The 23,301-nt window shown below is 39.6% G+C and overlaps 1 protein-coding gene across 3 annotated transcripts in view; it reads left to right on the forward strand.

Annotated features, from left to right (window-relative positions):
• Nucleotides 1–5,246: 5,246 nt before the first annotated feature.
• The window catches only part of UNC5C (unc-5 netrin receptor C), a 362,171-nt gene continuing 344,116 nt past the window's right edge, over nt 5,247–23,301 (forward strand). For 2 of the 3 annotated variants that reach the window (XM_025921473.2, XM_086704537.1), the window contains exon 1: nt 5,248–6,115. In XM_025921473.2, coding sequence (XP_025777258.1) covers nt 5,992–6,115 — 124 coding nt within the window. In that variant the 5' untranslated portion in view covers nt 5,248–5,991. Of the gene's footprint in view, nt 6,116–23,301 lie in introns of all 3 variants that reach the window. The other variant, XM_086704535.1, reaches the window with a different exon arrangement.

A 23,301-nucleotide genomic window follows, 5' to 3' on the forward strand; every position in this document is an offset into this window, starting at 1 on the left:
ATTCTTTAGATGATTATGCAAATTAAGTACAATAGACAATATTGAACATATCCTATCACAATAATGTCCTAAGCATAGACACATTACAAAGCACTTTTACACACATTTCATCTTCAGGACAACTTTATGTGTTCATATTTTTCCCATTTTGTATAACTAAAAAATTAAAGTATAAAGAAGTTACAAGACTATGTGAGCAAATATATTAGATAAATAGAAACTTATATCCATGTTTCCTGATTCAGAATCTTCCCACCATTCCATAAAGTATCTTATGTCTTCAATCTATAACACAAGAGAAACCACCAGAGTCCAATTTGGTAGATAAATTTAAAATAAAGTGCGGTATTTGAAAGCTCTAATAAGCAATTATTATACCTATCCCTAGTAATCTTCTGAGTTACATATCATATTATTTTCCTTCTAACTTTGAGCCATTCATCGTTTTCTCTTCCTTAGAGCAATTAAAGTACGGGACACAAATGCAGAAATCATACAGGATTTTATTTCCTTCTCTTCATTTATTCTTCGGTTCCCTTTCTTCTTTTCTTTTTGCCTTTCTACTTTTGTTCCTTGTATCCTTATTCTTTCTTTTCTCTCTCTCCTTTCTCCCTTCTCAGTCTTTCATGTTATCTTTCTTCATTTTTTTGTTTCTTTTTTCGTTTGTCTGTTTGTCTCTTGTCAATGTTATCTCTATACCCCAACTATAAACTCCTTGAGGGAAAGATACTATTTCAGTACTATACACGTCTCAAAGCTCAGTAAATACACTCCAGTGGACTAAAGAATAGTCTTCTGGGCAAAATTGACTAGCCATTGACTAGCCATTCTGTTTCCTCATGTATAAAATGGAGATAATAATACAAGTACAATACATATTATTGTGCTTCACTTTATTGTGCTTTGCAGGTATTGCAGGTCTTTTTTTTTCTTAACTGAAGATTTGTGGCAATACTGTGGTAAGCAAAACTATTGGCTCCATTTTTCCAACAGCATTTGCTCATTTCATGTCTCTGTGTCACATTTTGGTAATTCTTGCAATATTTCAAAATTTTCAGTATTATTATACTTGTTAATGGTGATCTATGATCAGTGAGTATGACTAAAAGCTCAGACGATGGTTAGCATTTCTTAGCAATAAAGGATTTTTAAAATTATGGTATATACATTGTTGCTTTTAGAATAATGCTTTTGCACATATAATAGACTATAGTATAATGTAAACATAACTTTTATATGCACTGGGCAACCAAAAAATTCATTCAACTCACTTTATTTCTATATTTGCTTTCTCGCAGTTGTCTAGAACTGAACTCACAATATCTCTGAGGTATGAGGGTCAAATGAGATAGCACACATAAAAGAGCTCAGAATTGAATCTGACACGCTAAGTGATCAGTAAGTGTTAGTCATTACTAATATAGACATTTGTATCCATGGCTTTTGAATTATGAAAGGCAATGACTTCTCCCTTTTGCTTAAGCTGGTTTAAGTTGGGTTTCTACCACTTGCAACCAAAAGGGTCTTATCTAATACAATTACCATAAAGCATAAGGTCCCAGAGTGTATAGGCTTATGGCAGGCCAACTTCCTTTCTGTGGGCTGAGGCAGAGAAGGAGGATTGGCTCAACTGAATCTGGACCATCTGGCTCCTTTTAGTTGATGTCATCAGTAATTTTACCTGAGTATTTTTCCAACTCCTAGTTAAGAAAAGTTTTCTCGTCACCGTCTTATTTATATTCACTAAAATCCTCCTTCTTCTATGTTGCCAGTTAATAATATCTCTGGTATGATTATTTGTTTTTAAATACACATAAAAATACAAAAAGTGGGGAATTACACATGAGAGAATAAAATGAAAGAAAATATTTCTATAATTAAAATATATTTTCTATTGTTTTCAATGTCCCTAAGCCTTAGGCTGGAAACATTCATGTACTAGTTTACAGAAAATAATATTATAACTAAGCAGTCTACATGCTAAATAGCATACTTTCTTGGTGTAGATTTCTGGAGGGATATGCAAGGGATTTGCATGTTTAATTCCCATTAGCACCTGTCACTGGGATTTATTATCCCAGAGTTAATTCTCCACTCACTGCAGCCAAGAAAAAGGAAGCCCTTGTACATGGATTTAAATGAAGCTTTTTATTTTTCAAAATGTGATGAATTTCATGTTTGTTCCTCAAACACCTGCAGTAGTCCAACCCGGAAAAAGTCATATTTAAATTCATTTTTGGTAAAAATTTGCCCTAACTTGATTTTATTCAACAATTAGAAAAGCCTGTTCATAATCTGAAATTTTTTCTTGGAGGAAAAAAGAAGTTTTAATCAAGGACTTAGGTTGGTTTCAAAATTCATTGGCTCTCATTATTCCATTCAATATTCAATAAACATTTATTGACCACCTATTATGTGCCAGGCAGTTTTCTAGGTTCTGAATATAGAGTGGTTAAAGTACTAGGAAAAAAATTCCTCCCCTTCAGGATCCTCCATTCTGTTGGGGAGTATGCATACATACATATACACAAAAACATAGGCATACACACAGACACACATATACACACATATGTATACACATAGACACACATAGACACATACACATATATTTATGAAGACATATATACATGGACATATATATGTTTATATAGAAGGACTGCTATGTAGAAAATCAAAGCAAGTGAATTCAATTGAGTGTTAAAAGATATATGCTATTTTAGGTTGTTGGTCAGAGAAGGTCTCTAAGCAGTGACATTTGAGCCCAGATCTAAGTGAAGTAAGTTAATAATCCAATGCTCAGAAGCCTATGAAACACTGCATTATCTATTTCATAAAGAAAAAAAAAAAACAAGCAGAATGTTGATACACAAGGGAAGTTCCATCTGCAACCATAGATTGTAGAAAACTCACCTGCTTAATAAGGCTGATGCATCTGCTGGTACTTTTCCTGTCCTTGTTCTTATGCTCTTACTCCCCACTCTGCTTTCCATCTCATTTCTACATGCCACGTCTCAAACCATTCTCCTGCCCTCTTTAGGCTGAATTTCAGTATTGAACTACTTTTTCCTTCTTGTCTCTTCCTCTTTCTTTCAAAGAATTAATTTCATGCAGTATCTTTGAGCACTTCAGTGTCCCAAACAGGATTGCATAACAATTTAATTCTATTTAACTAACTAGACTTTGAGGATTCTTCCCTATTGAAACTTTATGACAATCAATCAATCAATCAATCAATCTTGATTGAGCACCAACTATATATTGGGCTCTGTGTTAGGAGCCGGGGATGAAATGATGAACAAGGCAAAGTCTCTGCCTTACAAGAGTTAAATCCTAGCTAGAAAAGATAAGCAATAAAATTGTAAATGAGTAAGCACAAAAACTTTCAGATGTTACTACAATGATAGTGAGTATATGTGAGGATTTCTTAGTACCTAAGCTGCTGTCCTTCCTGGAAAAATTGTAAAGACAGATATGAAATATAATCACAGCTCCTTCTGGTGATATAATCCTCAAAATAAATAATGGGCATAAGCTGCCTAGCTGCACTGTCCATCATAGTTGCCACTAGCCATGTGCCTATTAAAATTAAATTAATAAATTACATTAAAATACCAGATTTGTACTAGCCACATTGCAAGTGCTCAGTAGTCACATGTGTCTAATGACTATCATTTTGGAGAGCATAAATATGAACATGTTCCTCACTACAGAAAGTTCTGTTGGACAGCACTTATCTAGATAGCATGCAGCTGATGAAGCTCTTTCATCAATGGCAAGAATAGTAGCTAACAATTTCGTATCAGGTGCTTCACATATCTTGAACTCCTTGATTTCTCACAAAGCCCTATAAGAGAGTTACTGGTACTAGACCTATCTTATAGATATAGAAACCAAGGCACCTAGTTTTATTGTTCAGTATCTGTCAGCTAGTCATAAGAAATGCTAAGAATTGAATCCAGACAGTCTGGAGTCAGAACCTACCCTCTTACCAAAAGATCCTGGTATCTGATATGGGTAAGGGAAAGTGAAGAGGGTAAAGGAGAGATTTTAGCATGACGGGCAGCACCTCCACAGGGGGAAAAAATGGCCAGATTTGTCAATGTCTTTGCCAAGTATGACCTTTTCAAGATCTATCAGACTCATCCAAGACAGGTCTTACTGGCTAAAGGTTTAGATGGAGGTTGGCAGGCAGAATCATGGAATGCCAGCACTGAAAAGAACTTTAAAGCCATGTAATGAAATATTTCATAGATGAAAAAACTGAGACATGCAGTTTACCTGACCTGTCCAGGATAACAAAGTGAGATCTCAAGCTTCCTGCCTGTGTGTGTGTTTACACATTACCCCCTTGGCACCAAGAGCTTAAAATTTCCATGATATATTATTTATTATTAGTTTAGGAGTGTACTAATCTTAGGAAGAGGTTTCGTTCTCCCCAGAATGTTGGACTTGCCAATGTGTATCGACCTTTTAATTCATCCACTCTTCCTTTTGTCTAGCCTGTCATTTTTTCCACCCATTCTTACATTCTTCCGTCATCATTGCAACAGGGATCCAAAACCTAACTACCCAGGCTAGTCTTTCCAAATAAATAAATAAATAAATAAATAAATAAATAAATAGGGGGAAAAGTATAAAAATGCATAGCATCAGTTTGAGTTCTTACACCGTTAGGAATTTGGAAAATATGTCATAGGTTCCACCATCACTTTAAGTGAGTACCTACAAATTTTGTTGTGCATCGTTTCTGGGAGTTTCAGTATCAGGCATCGTCTCACCACCCTTTACATACTCAACATTGCCAGCCACCAGGATGCACGCAAATAAAGCTCTATTGAAGAATGAGTTTTCCTTTAGCTTTTAGTTTCTGTTCCACTACGGAGAAGTCATGGGCACCCAGAACATAAAGCAGTCTGAGTGGCGCTGACAACCCCAGGATTGCAGCGGGTTGGGACGCTGCAAATCTTCTTGCCTTCTTCCCACCACGCAGCACTTCAACTTGAGCCCGCACCCAGCTTAATCAATCACAAGACCCCAAGTCGTAGAGCGAGTCCAGTCCTGGGGAGTCTGGCTCAGGCTTTGCCGGCACCGTGGAGAAGCTGGCAGGCGGCAGGCTGAGCTCCAGTGGACACAGCCAAGAGGCTCGGGGCGCGCCCGCTGCGCTCTTGGAGTCCGAGTCTGGCGCACCGCGGGAGGCAGGCGCGCTCCCACTCTCCGCAGCCGCCTCTGCCCTCAGGTTTCTCTCGCCCCGGCTTCCGCGGGTGAACCAACAGCCGGTCTCCACCTCTGGCGCTGGGCGCGCATCTCCCTCCAATCCTTGCTTACATAACGCGGGCGGGCGCGCTCCCGCCGCCGCTTACCCCCCAGCGGAGTTGGGCTGCGCCCTCCACGCCTCCGTGGCGAGCGCCTCTGCGCGCCCGTGCGCCCCACGCTAGGAAGTGACTCTCCTTGGCCACCCAGCAGCGGCAGCCTGGACGTCTCTCCGCCGGCGTGAGCTAACTGAGATTGGAGACCAGAGAGCCTCACTGTGCCCAACTCCCTCCCTCAGCTCCCACCTCCTCCCACTTCTCGCTTCCTCTCCCTCCGCCGCCTCCCCCCACCCCCTTGCCTGTGTGTGTTCCGCACTGAAGAGGGGACCCGGAGAGCAGTCCAGGCTCGGCGCGCGGCGGAGCTGCGGCTGCTCCTGCTGCTGGGGGCAGCGGTGAGGTGGCCGCCTTGCGCCTCCCCGGACTTCCCAAGTGGGGGCAGAGCAGCCGCTCGCGGAGCCGCCAGTTAGAAGGCACAGGGAAAGAGGGACCGCCAAACTCCTCCTCAGCGTCTCCTCTCCACCCCCTTTTGGCTCCTGCCCTTGGAGAAAGTGGAGTGTGGCTCTTGGTTATCATTATTTCTTCGGACTGCTTCGCGGTGCACGGATTCTCCTGCTTCCCAGTGGGGTTTTCCGCTGTTGGCGCGCCTCTCCGTGTGGTTCCGCCCGGCACACCTCTGTCGACGATGAGGAAAGGTCTCCCGGCGACAGCGGCCCGCTGCGGACTGGGACTGGGATACGTGCTGCAAATGCTCGTGCTACCTGCCCTGGCCCTGCTCAGTGCCAGCGGTACCGGCTCGGCCGCTCAAGGTAAGAGGGTCCGCCAAGCTCTGCGGCCACCTCCCTTCGCTTCTTCCTCCCCTCCTTCCTCTCCTCCTCCCCAGTTCTCCTGGCTTCCTTAAATCGCCTCCTTGCTCTCAACTGGAAATCAGCTTACATTCCACTTTCCCAACTAGTCAAGAAGCTTCATTATTTTTAATCCATCTTCCAAGATGGGCACGGATGGACCAGGGACGCTCGGGGTGTGGACACGCATCAGTCTCTGGGCATGTGGGCGCCTTGCGTATCTTTCGCACTTTCCGCTCCACATTCACACGTTGTGGCATATTGTACACACGGAGGTTTGGAGAGACTCTTGGTGCGGGTGGCTGTGTGGTATGCCATGGGTGCACCGCGATGCGCAGAGGCTCCCCGCGCTGAGCCACATCTGGGGTTGCGGGATCTTCAGGGAGTCTCTGAGCACGCTAGACGCCGAAGGGCGTTCAGCTAAGGAAATGTGTCCATTACCGCCGAGGACCCACCAGCGCCGGTGCCACTCTGCTGCTGCTTGGGGCGCTGTGGACATGCACAGCGCAACCCGGACCCGCCACCCAGCCTGCGGCAGACCCCGGGCCGTGCACGCCTCCACACTCTTACCCTTTCCGTGTCTCCCTCCCAGTAAGCTATGGAGAAACTTAAAACCCAAGAGCTCTGGGGGAAACGGACTGGTTGTTCAAACCAAATACGAAACTCCCCCGGGGAAGCGGGCCAGTTTATAACTCTGACATTTTAATTTAACGCGTCTGAGCTTTAAAATAAGTGTCCGGGGCCTTGGGCAAAACAGGGGTGGGGAGAGGAGCGGTCAGGAGTTGAGGGTGGATGAAGAAGGAGGGGAGGCGCGGGGGCTGATTGCCAAGCTCCCTTCGTGTCCCCCGGGTTTGAAGTGGTAGCGGCAGCTTCAAGCCTTCCGAGCCCAGGAAGCGGACTGGCAGGGAGACGGAGAGGAAAGAGCCAACGTTGCCCCCTCTGGGGTGTGTTTCGGGTCACCTGGGCCCCCAACCTTCTGGCCCAGCCGAGCGCCCACCTCGGTCTTTTCGACCAGTTCTCTGGTGGTCGCTGGCTCAGGGGAGGCAGCTGTTTTTCGGTAGGGTGGGGGTGGAGGAAGCGTTTGCAGAATTCGGAGGTGATTCAGGGATCCCATCCTCTCGGTTACACTCCTTTCCAAATTTGGAGAGCAGAGGAGGTGCGGCGTTCGCCTCAACTCCCCCGGCGTTGCTCTGTGGCTCTGACACTCTGGAGGTTCCCGACTGCATGCCCTCTGATCTGCGAAGGCACTGGGGGAGAGGGCGTTGGAGGTGGAGGGGAGCGCTGAGCGTTAGCGAGTGTGGTCCGCACGAGGAGGTAAGTGATTAGCGAGGCTTTGTGAATTAGCGATTGCTACTTGGGGAGTAAATTTTGCCCTTGCCTAGCTAAGTAGCCACGCTCATAAATCCTTCCTTCCCTTCTTACCAGATGCCTCCCATCTCCGAGGTTCTGTCCTGGTTTTCTTATGCAAACTCCCAGAGCCCATCTGTCCATTTTACAAGGGAGTCTTCTGGAGAATCATAGGAACTTGTTGTAGGTTTCTTGAAATTGGTAGGAAGTTCTCTGGGTAGCAGCCAAGGGTGTTTAGAGAGGGGTGTTTGGAAGTTTAAGTGAACAACCTGATGAATTGTCGTGGAATCAACACCGAGACGCCCTTGTGGGATTCGACTACTGTTATTGGGCGCACAAAGGACCCAGCCACAGGGTGGGGCTCAAGGGGCGATGGGGGGGGGGGGGGGGGGCTGGACGATGGGAGACCTGTTTGGGAAAAGGACAAGTTAAAGACCCCCAAGATGCCAAACAGGAGATCTAGGATTCTTGCCGAGAGCTTACTACAGCCAAATTAAAAAGACTGGCTCAGAAAAAAAAGATCAATAAAGATCATCACACAGGAGATTGTAAATGGATTAATATTGAAAGAAGGGAGAGATTAAAAGAAAAAGATGCTCAAGACAGGCTGAGCGAGCATGTGGCACTTGCACTTTTCTGATAGATCAGGCAATCCAAGACTGAACCTGCTCCTCTAATCTTAAATGGAAAAATAAAATGTATCCTCGTGGGTATGTGCATTTCAGTGGTGTTCTCCATTTAGTTTAGTTCTTTCCGTGCCTGGTGGACATGCTTATGTTTGAATCTTGTGGTCTAGAAAGACGCTACAGACTACTTTTATCTTTGTCATCCTCCATGTTTCAGGACACCAGCTCTTCCTGTGTTGTCGGTTAGGTATTAAAATGTAGAAAGCACCAAACTCTATCAGCTGCAATCACCATCATTCTAATCCATTTCCCCGGCGTGTTTACTGTTGAACTACTATTACACTGTCTTCTCAGAAGCATACTTTTATATTGGTCTAGCAGTCAGACTTCCTTTTCCTTCTAATTTCTTCTTTCGCCTCTGTCTTTGGACTAGAACACCGGGGAAACCTAAGACAATGTTGCTTCCTCAAGGTCTGATTTTCATGTGTTGAACACTTGAAGATGGAAATGAACTATTTTTTTATGAATGGAGGTACATATGCAATTAAGATGAGAGAGTTAATTTAAGTACTTGACAGTGTGGATGAGATTTATTCTGTTAGAGAAGTACTAGAAAAATGAGAAGTTTTAGAAAATATGTATGTCTTCACAAATTGCCCAAAAAACAACAGATGTTTAAGATTTAAAACAAAAAAGCATAATAGGTATTATTTGCAAGTGTCCTGTGTTTTGTAACTGTGGTTTGCATAAAGACAACTGGCATTTTATTTAGGTCCTTGGGAGATTCTCCAGGCTTTAGGCCACAACTTTCTCCTTTCTGGCTATGCCTTAATTGTTTCATTCAGGATTGCCGGAAACTCTTAGCTCCAGGGAATTTGTGTCATTTCTGACTTCCAAGAATGAAAGATTTTACTAGGAAAAGTGTGTAAGGGTGTGTGAGTGTGATGTGTAGTATGTATTTGATCAGCGTACCTCAGAGTTAGTGCCCTCCTGTTATAGAAATGCATTTATTTCTGGATTACATAGCATCGATATTCTGCTTATCTAGCACCAACTAGTGTTATGAGTGTTAACATCACCAAACTCAGAACAGAAAATCAGTGAAGACTCTAATCATATTAGGAATATTTGATACTACTGTCAGTTACTTTATAATGTTTTTTTTAAAGCAAAAACTATACTTCTTCCTACAAAAGGGTAGAAATTACCTTCATGCATTTATGCATATTGGCTTTGGGGAGCTAGACAATTGGCATGAAGGATAACTGAATTTCATTACAGTTAAAAAATGTATTTTCTCCATGTACAGGAGCAGAGTAAATACATAAAATCACATTTGGAATTTTCAAAAAGGAAGAGTAGGCTAGTTTACTTTAGAAAAAAAAACGATTTTGGGCATTCTACCTTAAGGAATGCTTAAAACGCTTCAGAGGACAAACTTTTCAAGTACTTGCAAAGAATGAAGATCTATTAGATTGTTAACATTCATTAATTTCTTTTCCTTCTGTATTCTGGATCCTGGGGATTCAGGGTTCAACAAGACAAGTTCCTGGAATATCTCCCGTTTTAGTCTGGGAGCCCGGTGTCCTGATCAAAATTCATACTGATCTTCTTAAAGCAGACCCTCTAAAAACATAAAGGAGGCGTGAGTTCTATAGAGGCAAACCCTCCTAGCTTATTTAAAATTATTGTTGAGACTTAAAAATAACTGTTCTCTAATGTATGCTACCTTCTCCAATTAGTGCTAACAGCCAGAGTGTGCTCTATTAGGCCTTAACTGCATTTAGCACTTTTCTGATTTAGGTCATGGCTTTGCTGGAGCAGCAGAGGGAGTCACTCTCAGAAGAAACATTAAAATTACAGGCTGCAACCACTTCAAGAAGATAATGGGGAAGACAGTAGGGGTGGGGATTGAGCCATAGCCGCCATGCCTGCAATTTTAACCTGCTTTTTTTTTTTTTTTTTCAGTTTGACTTCTGTATTTGTGGCAGTTAAAAACAAACCTGTTCACATTTCCCCACAAATTAGAAAGCTATTAGCTCATTTGGAGAGTGCATGAGAGAGTGCAGTTCTTAACAAATGGTCCTTGTGTCCATATTATGCCTCAGACAGTGCTATTTGTTAGGGAAACAGAGTCAAGAGATACCGTTTCAGTATAAGGAAGACAGACTTATAAGCATATAATTATAACTCACTGTCTGAAAAGTAACAGTGAGCATAGGTATAGTACTTTTTGGAATCAAGTATCAACGATTGCAAACATAAGTCAGGCTAGAGTTCTAGGGGCAGTGGTAGTGGAGTTTCCAAAAATTCTGTCCAGAAGAGCTTAAGGATGGCAGTTCGGTTTGAAGTGGGATGTTCTTATGCAAAATGTGCATTGCAGTTGTTTATTGACATTAAATCTTACTTAGATTTAATGTACGTTTGGTCTGGTTTTGGGGAGGCACAAGCTAAGGGGCTGTTAGTGCTATGTGCCCATTCTTCGGGTTAGCTGATCAATGTCTCCTAATCCTGCTTCTCCCACCCCCTAGTTGTGTGGCCATGGGTGAGTTAATTCCCTTCATCTGTGCCTCAGTTTCCACAGATGTAAAGTGAAGATAATACATACTATAAGTCCTGTTATGATTGAATGAGCCAATACATGTGACTTGTTTAGAGCCATGCCTGGCCCACAGAAAGTAAATATTATTCTTTGGCTTTTAACTCTGTAAACCACTGGCAAAGAAATCTAGAAGTTAAAGAAACTCAAGGCCAATGATTCTGAACTCAGACTGGGGATTGCTGCAGACACTGCTTCCCCAAAAGCAACAAATGAAGCTGTCTGAGGTGATGTTCCAAAATAGATCACTGCAAACTCCTGGACAGTGACGTGCATGGTTCCTTGAACAGTCTGGGGGAAGCTCTCTCCCTTCATAACCCCATTTCTTCCTTTCTGCTCTCTCTGGGAAAATTAACCTAATGCCAGTTCTAAAAATGACATGTTGAGTCACCGCCTGTTAAGTCCTGGCTGCAAGCTCTACCCCTGACTTTCTATCTTTACAATGAATATGGAAAGATAACTTTTTGTAAATCCATGAGTACTTTTGTGGGGAAAAAAAAAAAAACATGCCAAGTCCCAGGTTTTCAGATAAGGGTTTAGGGAAAATCAACCCTTTATGCAAATGTCAGTAGTTTTTTTCTTTAAAAAAAATAGGCGAAGGTGAATAGTCTAAAGAACATAAGTGAATGCATATTGAAACAACACAAAGAAACATATAGAAAAATAGGTTGACTTGAAGGCAAAGCACATTCACCAGGACTTTTCATATGTTCGAATTGTATTTGCATAGAAAGTTTTAGTATCATAATTTAGAACAACCTGGATAATCTAGATAACATATTTTGAAACTTTTACATTTAATTACTTCTCATTAGTTAATGGTTATTGCTATTTTTTCATGTTTAGTGGAAATGTTGTTTTCTGACAAACTTTTATGATAACACTAGAGATTTGTAGGGAATTTTGTGTTAGAGTTAAAACAGATCTTTCTCCTATAGTATTTTCATGGTGCTTTTAATTTTTGATTGCCTATTCTACACTTACAGATCCCCAGATTTCTCACTTGCTGTCTTTGTTATCCTAACTTCTTAAAGTTATGTATGGATTCTTCTTTGATTTCATATTTTATCTGGATTTGGTATTGCTTTATGTATTTGTGGAAGAGGGCTAGGTGAAACCTACACCTGAGGTATTGTCCCAGTATTGCATAGTTCAGGGATATTTGCACTAGAACAGAAACTCACAGAAACTCAGTGCTATTTTTATGTGACTTACTTTAAAGTGGAGTAAGTTTGTCTTGAGTAATATTAAAACACTACTCTTTCCTTTTTTCTAGGTCTTAAAAAGAAAATTAATATTTGAATAATTCATAGTTTTTCTTATTTTAAATATTTGTCATCCCCACATTTATGGAGATTGTAATAAAAAACATTTTTGGTAATAATTTTATAAGCTAACAGGATCAGGAGATAGTAAACTTTTGTTTTATCCTCTCTACCTGATTAGAGCTCTCAGGAGAATTTTTGCCTTTTCTTGAAAACCTCATACATCGATTATGTTGACAGTATTTTGATTCTTTATAAACAAAATGTTAGAGAACATTGTGCCATAATTTCAGATCTTTAAAAGGAGTTTTTGGTTGAAGGTGTAATGTGGTTTTTCATTTGGGGCATTCCTGCTGCCACAAAAGTTGCTACCTTAGGATTATATAATGAAGTTTTGAAATACACAGAATGTCTCCAGATGTTAGAGGTACTTAAAACATGTCTAACCTTCTACACGGAGTTCATAGTGTTAAAGTTGCGGCAATGTTCATTTAATCGAAGTTACAATTTAGAAAGTGAACTATAGCTTTACAAGTGCCAAATATTCAGCTCTTTACCCTTAATGTCAGTATACCTTTTATTGGCAGTGAGCAAAAGTGCTTTGTGTGGCAAAAGTGATGTCTAATATCTGAAAATTCCAATGTTTGGAGAATGCCCTCTTTTAATTAAATGACAAACCATATCTCCTTGCAGTGTGGTAGGGGAATGTGAGAGTGAGGGGAACCAGGTGTTCTCTCATCCTAAATAGAGTTCTCTCATTCTAAATATGAGGGCCCAAAATAATCATGTTAACAGATGATATTGATTAATCAGATTTAACTCCAGACTCACCAGTCTTATTTATTTTAAAATGCTGTGAAGATAGGAGTGTTACCTTCATTAATCATTGTCATTTGGATCCTGTGGCTAGTTTCATTTCTCAGCAATTATGAAAGCCATAAAAATGCCTCATGTAGATAAACACGTATTATGTTTTCCTCTAAGGTTGTTAAACAACAGAAAGTCCCTCAGCACATTTAACACGTTTATTGATGAATGCTAACATTTCTCAGTTTTAGTCAATGTCTTAATTGATTATTTAATCATGAACTGCCTGAACACAACTACACATTTTTTTTGTTTTTTCTGTTCAGACAAAAAACCTTATATATGAGCATTCCTTTCCAATAAAAAACAGATTAGTGCTGGCATATTAAAATATATCTGCTGCCCAGTTATAAGGGCAAATATGTCCATGAATGGAAAGTGTTTTTCAAAATTCAAGAAAATTCGTGTGTATAGTAATATAAAAGAGTAGTACAGAAGTATGCCATTTGCATAGAAATGCCGTCATTTTTAACTAATTCATAATGTATATTCTCATAGACCATGGAAGTTTAGTGCAACATGATAGGGTGTGTGGTATCAGAATATCCACTTATAACTATAGGCATAGTGAATTATATTCATGTATAAAATTAAAGCTAAAGGGAATAATTTTAGATAATTCCAATTGCTGAATTACAAGTGTATTACTTGTAATCAAATTGAATATTTTAAATCTTCTCTCTTAACTTTTTGGAATTTCAGGAACCTAAAAAAAATCCTTTCTAGAACTAGATCAAAGAGTACTCTTTAACAAATGGTATCCTCTAACTTTTGCAGGAAAGTAGAAACCCTAGTCAGTGACAAAAGCACTGCTATTGAGTTCTGTGTGATTTTCAGAGTCCTGTATCATATCTGATCCAAACCAAGTAAATAACCAAATTGCTACCACAACAAAAACTTTATGATTGGGAAGATATAGTAAATAATGGTCATTTCACTTTGAGGATTATGTCTGTATGAAATATGTTGACATTTTAATTTAGCTTTTGATAAAGGGAAAATGATATATTCTGTCTTCCACTGAATAAAGAGTTTACCAGTGACAAACATCGTGGCCACCCAGTGGAAGTGCTCAAGTTGAGCAAGCAGCAATCTTGAAGTCATTCTAAATAAAATGGTAATTACGCCTGTCGTTTTCTTTAGCAACTTTCCTTCTTCCTTCTGGATCTCCATAAGATGATGACAGGATATGAGCTTTAAAATGTATTAGGGATCAAACTCGAGGATTGAAAGAGCCTAAGACGTTTCCCTGCCAGACTACCACAGCCATCACCACAGAGCTTGCAGCTTGGTGGAAAACAGAAGCCCGTTTCAGTAACCACTCTCAGAAGCTGAGGGAAAACAGGCAGGTTCAAATGATTTATTATTTTTGCTGTCCGGAATAGAGACCTCAGATCAGTATTTCATTGTAATATTATTCAACAGTCCCTCTGACTTGCAACTTTTATCTAAATAAGTGTCTTGGTCCGCACCCATTTCAGTTAACGTAGCGGAAGAACTTGGAAAGTACTTAAAAGGTGTGTTCTTGAAAAAAGTTATGTTTAGATTTCCTTTGGACCTCTTTGAGCGGGTTGTGCTTGCTTGAGAAATCTAGGCTTAATTAGTGATATACTGATACATGGCGTCTGGCAGTATATTCTACTGACAGTCAAATATATAATTAATCCTTTAGTGGTCATTATATACAATGTGCTCTCATTTCCTGAAACTTTCTGTTAAATATTACCATTAATAAGAATACCAACATTTTGTTTTAAATCTCAGGTACACAAGCCTTTTTAGAATTTTGTAGGCATTCTTAAGGACCGCTCTTCCACAGAAGAATTTGCTTAATTGGAATTTTATCTTTAATATCATGATGGTACATTTAAAAGGTATTGCCAGTATATTTCTTTATTTATTGGTGAACGTAGGTATTATATTTGTTTAGATTTACATGTACATGCATACATTTATGTAGACTCAGAAGGATCACAGTGAAGAAAGTTATAGCTTACTGACTATAACAGAACTAAAAAAATAAAGAGGAGTACTAGGAAAAGTGTTAGCAATAGATGTGTTTTCCCAGTAGGGGTGGGGGTAATCAGTTTGTTGGATTTATTCGAAATGACGATAATATGAAAGACACACATCCCTTTTTATTGAATTATATAACTCTAAAATTATTTCCTAGGAGGTTATTTCCAGGCAGACTCAGCGAAATGAAGAGTTACAAGGAATAGACAGATATAGTTCAGTAATTCCCTGTGAGCATATATATATGCTGGCACAAATTGTGTGTGTGTGTGTGTGTGTGTGTATAACTATTTTTGTCTTATGAGAGTATTTTCGAATAGGCTTGGCAATATCTTTAGAGAGGAAACAGAACCTATCAAACAATGTAAACAAAACTTATTTTGCTTATAAAACAAATTCATAAATGTAGTTATTGACTAGGGAATCAAATGTAATCACTGCTTTATAACTGAAAAAAATTATACTTATCTGCAACAAGTTCCTTCCTCTCTGCCAGGTGCTAAGTCATTTGCATAGTGTCCACTAGAGGTGGCTCTCATTTGCTCAGTGGCTTATCCATAGAGACAAGTTGTCTCCTGTCTTCCCCACTTTCACTGGCTTATTCCAACGTGTTGAGAAATTCCCCTTGTTTCTTACTCAGCAGACTATAATTTGTAGACCAAGGGAGGACAATAACTTCTATGCATACGTGGGTAAAATCCTTCATCTGCACGCACGAGTCCCTCTCTGGGTACTCTTTAGAAGTGACATCATTTCCGTGGTAAGCACCTTGCCTCGGCTGACCTCTTTTGTGGACTGGTTGAAGGAGAGGTCAGTTATGTGGCCCTTCTCTGAATTCAGTGATGATTTGTTTCAACTTCTTAATCAAATATGGAGTTATGTTTCTAGGCTGCAGAATATTTGATTTTCTTGGGTTCTCTTCAAAGCTGTACAGGTGACTTTATGTCCAGGTATCTCCATTATATCCATTAAAAGTTATTCAAATTAACTGACGAAGGGATAAAGAAGATGTGGTTTACATATACAATGGAATACTACTTGGCAATGAGAAAAAATAAAATCATGCCATTTGCAGCAACATAGATGGAACTGGAGGGTATTACGCTAAGTGAAATAAGTCAGTCAGAGAAAGCAGATATCGTATGTTTTCACTCATATGTGAATGTTGAGAAACTTAACAGAAGTCCTTGGGGAAAGGAAGGGGGGAAAAAAGAGAGGGAGGGAGGCAAACCATAAGAGACTCTTAAATACAGAGAACAAACTGAAGGTTGATGGGGGGTGGGGGAGAGGGGAAAGTGGGTGATGTGCATTGAGGAAGGCACCTGTTGGGATGAGCACTGGGTGTTGTATGGAAGCCAATTTGACAATAAATTAAATTTTTTAAAAAAGAAAGTTATTCAAATGAACTAAGATAAAGTTAGTTGAGGGGGGGAAGGGTTGTTACTACTGAAAGAATATACAGAATTTCACTCCAGATAGAGTGGTAGTTATGCTTCCTTGCTTATATTCAGTATTGTATTAAATGCAGATTGATACATAAATATTTATATGACGCATCAACATGTGAATACGTAATAATTTGTGCCATACATTTTCACATCACTTGGTGTTTCTGAACTAGAGTTTTAAAAATATAAATAAATGCTAGGGTTCAGAATATTTTTTGTACGACCTCTGTCATACGTATCATACATTCTTGGATGATGTGGGGTTCTCATAGCGAAATATGTAGTATTCTGCTAAGAATGGCAAAATAAATAAGAAGGCCTCACAAAGTTTTGTGATTACAAGTCTAAATGCTAATGAGGGTGGTTGCCTGTTTAATGCTGAATTGCAAGGTTAAAAAGAGGGTCTTAAAGATAACAGCAGATTCCAGAGTCCTTGAGTTTGTTTTGCATTCAGTGACAGTCACTAAATTAGGGAAAGGAATGCTCAAACAACACACTTGAGGAAAAGTGATTTTTATAGAAAGGAGCCATTTCTGCTAATAGCCAGTAACTGCACGTAACCCCTCTGACATTAAAAGTCCATTAGCTAAGCCCAGTTTAAATAGCAGCTGATGCACTGTCAGCTAAATGTACATGGGAATTTTTTCATATAATGCAGTAATAGCAGTTCTATATTTTTTCCCCTAAAACTACATACATTAAGTAAAACAAATGTCATCTGATAGCAGTGGCAGGGCTGCTAATAAACAGGCAAAGATTTGTGATGAAACAAAAGTAACAGTCTATATAACAAGAAGATAATAAATGGTTGGGATGGTTTTAAAAGGAAGTCTGAGAAAATTCATATGGAGAAGCTTAAGCTGACACCCAGAAAGAGTTGTTTCCTTAGAAGCACATATTAATGTGCACTACTTTGAGATATTCATTTTAAGTGAAGTGATTTTTTTTTTAAACTGTTAACCTCAGTGTTTAGTTTTTCAGTGTACTTTGAAACTACAGGAAGCCCCCTCCCTGAGGCACTGTTATGTGTATAAATGGAGCTGGGGAAGACACAAGGTGATTGAGGGAAGAAAACAAGGGAAAAAGTGAAACCAGAGGTATAATTTCCTATGTGGTAATATTTTAAGGTAATGATTATGGTACTATTTTTAAAAGCAATGTGATGTTGCCTGCAATGAAATCAAAAGTTAAAATGTCCATTTTATACACCCCCTCCCCCATTGTTTCCATCTTTGGGATATCTTCTGATCTCCATTTAAGCATCTGAAAGACAAGATGTTTTACTGCAAATTATATTAGAATCCAAGAATCTTTCGCAAGTCATCTTAAGAGAATTTTCAAAGACCGTGTTCTGTAACTGTGAGCGCATTGTGGAGACGAAGCGTGAGGGTTGCTCAGTAATCTAGTGTGTGAGTGGAGAACAGGGCAGTGATTATCAGTGGCTGTCATACTCACACAACTATAAAGTATTACAAGAACCTCCATGCCAAACCCCCATTATCGGACCATTAGTGAAACACTGTGCAGGCAACAATGGAGAGCCCTGATTAAGCTTATAACTTCAATCACTTGGGCATAAGCTTTATGTATATTTTCACATGGTCATTTGGGTTCTCATCAGACTCTTAGTACTCAGCACTATTCACCAATTTGTTTATAAATTTGAGAATTATTTATAAGTTTATTTAAGTCTACACTGAGACATTTATTTATAAACTTTAGTCAAACCTGAGGCATCGCATCATTTGTTCATTTATTTTTTTAAAAATGGTCAGTTTTTCTCTATATGATTTAAAAAAAATCTCACATCAACCTACATTGCTTGACAATGAAAAGAAAAGAAATATGAAAAAAAAGAGGACTACTGTTTAATCACAACGGGTGGCAGAGATCTCTTTTTTATTCACAGATTTTCATATAAGCATTTTTTGTTTTCTATTTTGGAATGTTTATTTATTTTTGAGAAATAGAGAGACAGAGCTCAAGCAGAGGAGGGGCAGAGAGAGAGAGAGAGGGAGACACAGAATCAGAAGCAGGCTCCAGGCTCTGAGCTGTCAACACAGAGCCTGACGCGGGGCTCGAACCCATGAACCATGAGATCATGACCTGAGCTGAAGTCGGACGCTCAACCAACTGAGCTACCCAGGCGCCCTGAGTGTCAGAGAATTAAAACCATGTTAGATGTATGCCTATGTGTGGACTCAGTAATCACCTGACATAGGAAATTAATCAACATCCATCGAAAAAATATTAATGTCTACAACCAAGACTATTCCTGTGGGAACTGTGCTAGGGAAATACTAATGGAAGCTCTTATGTAAATCTTGTGGTAAAGAGGAATGAACTGCTAAACTCTTAAGCTTGAAAATTGCATCCAAGTTAAAAACCTCTTAGTTTCACTCCACATTTGCACGTAGAATATCAGAATAATAATCTTATTTGCACAATAGAATTGTGAGGATTAACGGTTATCAAAAGCAAAGAACTGAGAACAGTGCCTGGGACCTCTTGCATTTTCGTTATGTAAGCCTATGCTATCCAACAACTTTCATCTGGCACTACTATGAAAATAATTAAATGTATCACAAGAATGAGAGGATTGCACTCAGTAGGGAGTACCATCAGGAGGAAAAATGCCAGGTGAAGCCACAGAAAAAAATGTCACAGTTAAAATTCTTATAAGAAATTGGTAGATTTAGAGGGACACCTGGGTGGCTCAAGCGGTTAAGCATCTGACTTGCGCTCAGGTCATGATCTCCCATTTTGTGAGTTCGAGCCCCACTTTGGGCTCTGTGCTGACAGCTGGGAGCCTGGAGCCTGCTTCAGATTCTGTGTCTCCCTCTCTCTCTGCCCCTGCCCCACTTGTGCTCTGTAAAAAAAAAAAAAAAAAAAGAAAGAAAGAAAGAAATCGGTAGATTTTGAAATGAGACTTTTATACTCAGTTATGAAATTTTAATTTTACATGAAAACTTTTTGGAAAGTCAGCACGTTTGTTTCAGTTTTATGGACAATCAAGTTAATATGGTATCTTTTTTCCTGCGCAAAATTCTGAATTTAGAATATATTCCATTAAAACTAGGACTGAGTAAACCTCAATGAAAAAACAGTTTATACTTTTTTCCACTATAATTGACTTTACTTGTAAAGACAAATATAGGTTAAAAACCAGAAAAAAACAAAAGCAAATTCTTTACTTTTGGCTAACATTTAAACTCTTTCTAGAGGAACAAAAACAGTTGTTCTTGTGCTTTATATTCTCTCTTTTTTTAGTTTATTTATTTTGAGAGAGAGAGAGAGAGGGAGGGAGAAAGAGAGAGCAAGTGGTGGGGGAGCAGTGAGGGAGAGACAGAATCCCAAGCAGACACAGAGCCCAAGCCTGGGCTCGAAGTCACAAATCATGACATGAACTGAGCTTAGATCAAGAGTCCGGCTACTTGAGCCACCCAGAAACTCCAATTGTGTTTTATATTCTTTAAAATGCTTCATTGTTAAACTAAAATAAGACAAAACATAAAACCCCCTTTTTTTTTTCATAAAAATGTGTCAAATTTGACAGGAAGAACATAACCCAAACAACCCAAAATAATTCAATTGTGGACCTTTAACAAATAGAATGTAATACATGCATTAACTAAACAAACAAGAATAACTCATTCACCACACCAAAATGATACACACACAGTAAACACTTTAGATAGACCCTGTAGAACACTGATTCCTTTGTAATTTTCTTTGACCGAAAAGCAAAGTTTAATACTTTTATTTTTTAACACTAACCATCCTCCCTCACTTTCCCAAGTGCAGTGCTATAGGAGAACATCCAACTTTATAAAGAGAAAAATAACAAGAATTCTAGAATCAACAATGTGGTTTAGTCCCTGCATAATTATAAAAACCTTTTATATTTATAGGATCTTATTCCATTTAAAGAACCCAGCAGAAGCAACCTAGAATGTTTTTAATGATTGATTAACCTGCTTACTTGTTTTTGTTTTGTTTTGATGTATGTAGCATTTGGTTTGTAGTAGTTTTCTTTAAAGATTTCCAGGGGGAAAAATTGCAATCACAAGAAAAGGTGAGACTGTATTTATAACTCCTTCTTCTAGGCTATATCTGTTTTTTTGTTTTGTTTTGTTTTTTAATAAACACAACTCTAATTTTCTGAACATTAAACTATCTTAGGAAGTTCTGTTGTGTGAGTAATGAGGGTTTTTTTTTTTAAGTTTATATGAAAAATATTTTGTGCCAGGATTCATGTTTCCTTGCTACTGTTTTATTGAGGGGTGGTAGGGATGGGAGCAATTCAGAAAGCCAAGTTGTTATAACAAATTATTATTTAACAAAACTTAACTTATTTCACAGAGTCTCCTATATTTAGATATTTGCAAACACTTTGACATGTCAACCCTTTAATGATGTTGTAGTATAAAAGATGACATATGTTACCTAAATATATTTCAAATGTGTCCATTTCTCCAACTAGATCACTGAGGTAGGTTCTCCCTGCTTCTTGTCCTACCCCACTCTCAGCTGTCCCCCAACATAGGTGCCAGGCAAATCCTAACAAATGTCATCAGTAGAGCTCTTTGTCTTAAAAACCTTTGGTGGCTTTTCACTGTGCCTAGAGCCCAATCTGAAGTGTTTTTTTTTTTTTTTTCAACGTTTATTTATTTTTGGGACAGAGAGAGACAGAGCATGAACGGGGGAGGGGCAGAGAGAGAGGGAGACACAGAATCGGAAACAGGCTCCAGGCTCTGAGCCGTCAGCCCAGAGCCCGACGCGGGGCTCGAACTCATGGACCGCGAGATCGTGACCTGGCTGAAGTCGGACGCTTAACCGACTGCGCCACCCAGGCGCCCCAATCTGAAGTTTTTAACATGCTGACAGACATATTTGTTCTTACGCCTCTGCCTTCATTACTGAAATGCCTCCACGGTTATAGTCTCCTCAGGCTGTGCACCTTCCCCAAATCTGGCACAGATGTTGCAGTGCAGCTAGATGAGGGAACATCCTTCAGGGTTTGTTAGCAAGCTGGCAGTGAGTGAGCATCGTGGTTCTTTCCTTTGCTGTCAACAAGTGCTCATTCCTTATGTTCCATTCCTCCCCCTGGCTGGTTTTGGTTCCATCTTCGTCTCGGTTTAGATCTTTATTCCCTCATGAAGCTCCCCTTCACATCCCATTGTAGCACTCGTTTCTTTTTCCTGCATCCCCAGCTAGCATGACGGCATGAGGAGGACAGGAACTGTGTTCCTCATGGAATCTCCAACATGTGATCGAGATCTTTTGGATGATGTTGGATGAAGACATATTTTGTCCATGCATAGATAACACATCTTAGAGCGGCTTTTGGTGACGACTCATGGTGATGGAGTTAGTGGGGGACTTTCCGGGTTCTCTTCATCATACACTTCTAAGAACTACCGGACAGTGAGCTGAATCTGAAGTTGATAGGTGGAAAGTGAGAAAAGTCTTGTGAGTGAAAGTTCACCATCTCTTAGATGCTACCTGAGAGGCCACACTCCTTACCTATCTTCAGAAGTCCATTCCTACCTTCATATTGTCCGCCCTATAATTTGGGGCTATTAAGTAGCGAAGAACTTGGATTCTCTTATGGTTGAAGGAAATAAACCTCAGTCAGTTGATGGGTAAGCAGTCTGACTACTTGGTCGCATCAAGTTACCTAAACCTGGAGTGAGGAGTTACAAAGGTCTACGAGCAAAATAGCACCTGAGAACCCCCTGAGAACCTTTCTGATGATTTAATTGTAGAATTCTGGCATAGGGAATACTGCTAAATAAATTGATTGTGCTATCACGTGATGCAGTTTTTTATGTTAGGATTATTGTTGTGTGGAAAATTGCCCTATAGTGTGGTATTTTTTGTTCTTTTCATTATAAAGTGAACAAGCCTCTTGTATGCATCTTAGTCTGTTCAGGCTGCTAAAGCAAAATACCACACAGACTGCGTGACTTATACGCAATATAAATTTATTTCTCACAGTTCTGGAGGCCGGGAATCTAAGATCAAGGCACCATGATGGTCACATGGGTAAGAACCTACCTGCTGGTTCACAGTTGGCTATCTTCTCTCTGTGTCCTCACGTGGTGGAAAGGGTGAGGGATCTGTGAGGGATCTCTTATTTAAGAACACTAATCCCATTCATGAACACTCCACTCTCATAACCAAAGTATCTCTCAAAGGCCCTCACCCGGAATACCATCATCTTTGGGAGTTAGGATTTCAATATAAGAGTTTGAGGCGGGAGATGCTAACATCCAGACAAAGCAGTATAATAGTATGAATATGAGGTGGTGGGGAGGACTTTGTGATGGGGGGTGGGGGTAGAGTGGCCCAGATTCAACAAAAATAAGTCTGTTTTGGAGTGCATATTCAGTCTAGCTGTTTCCCTGTAATTGACTATTATCTCACAGTTCTCTTGGTGGGACCACAGCCTATTATCTTTGGCCAGGATATTTTGGTTTTTAGACTAGAAAATAGTATAGTGAAATGTATCATTATATATAGCATTATTGAATCAGATATTCTCGTAGGCACTTTTAAAGGTGACCAAAACATGTTATGGATTATGCTACATTGCCAGCAAAGAGGAAATTATAACAAGTAACTGCTGCTTTTTCGTTCAGACTTTGGTAAACACAGACCCAACTTGTCCTGAATAATTACCGCAGAGAGCTGTTCAGTGGTCTTTAACTGGTAGTTGTTTGTAATCAAGCAGCCTGAATCTTGCCTTGACATAAAGCAGAGGAAGTGGTTAGGAGACAGACATGTAATTATCAGCAGCAGGTGCCCATAATGGAATGCCACAGAGATGTTTAAAGGGCAAATACGACTTTAGGAAAGACTTCAGGACTGTCAATTTAGACCAAATGACATCTAAATAAAAACGGACTCAGAAGCAGTATTAAAAGAATATTATTTTGTAAACAATAGAAAATGAAATAAATTCCTTTTATGCAAATTA

This window comes from Puma concolor, chromosome B1 (genome assembly GCF_028749965.1).
Source record: "Puma concolor isolate L17-30 chromosome B1, mPumCon1.1.hap2, whole genome shotgun sequence".
Lineage (NCBI taxonomy): Eukaryota > Metazoa > Chordata > Mammalia > Carnivora > Felidae > Puma > Puma concolor.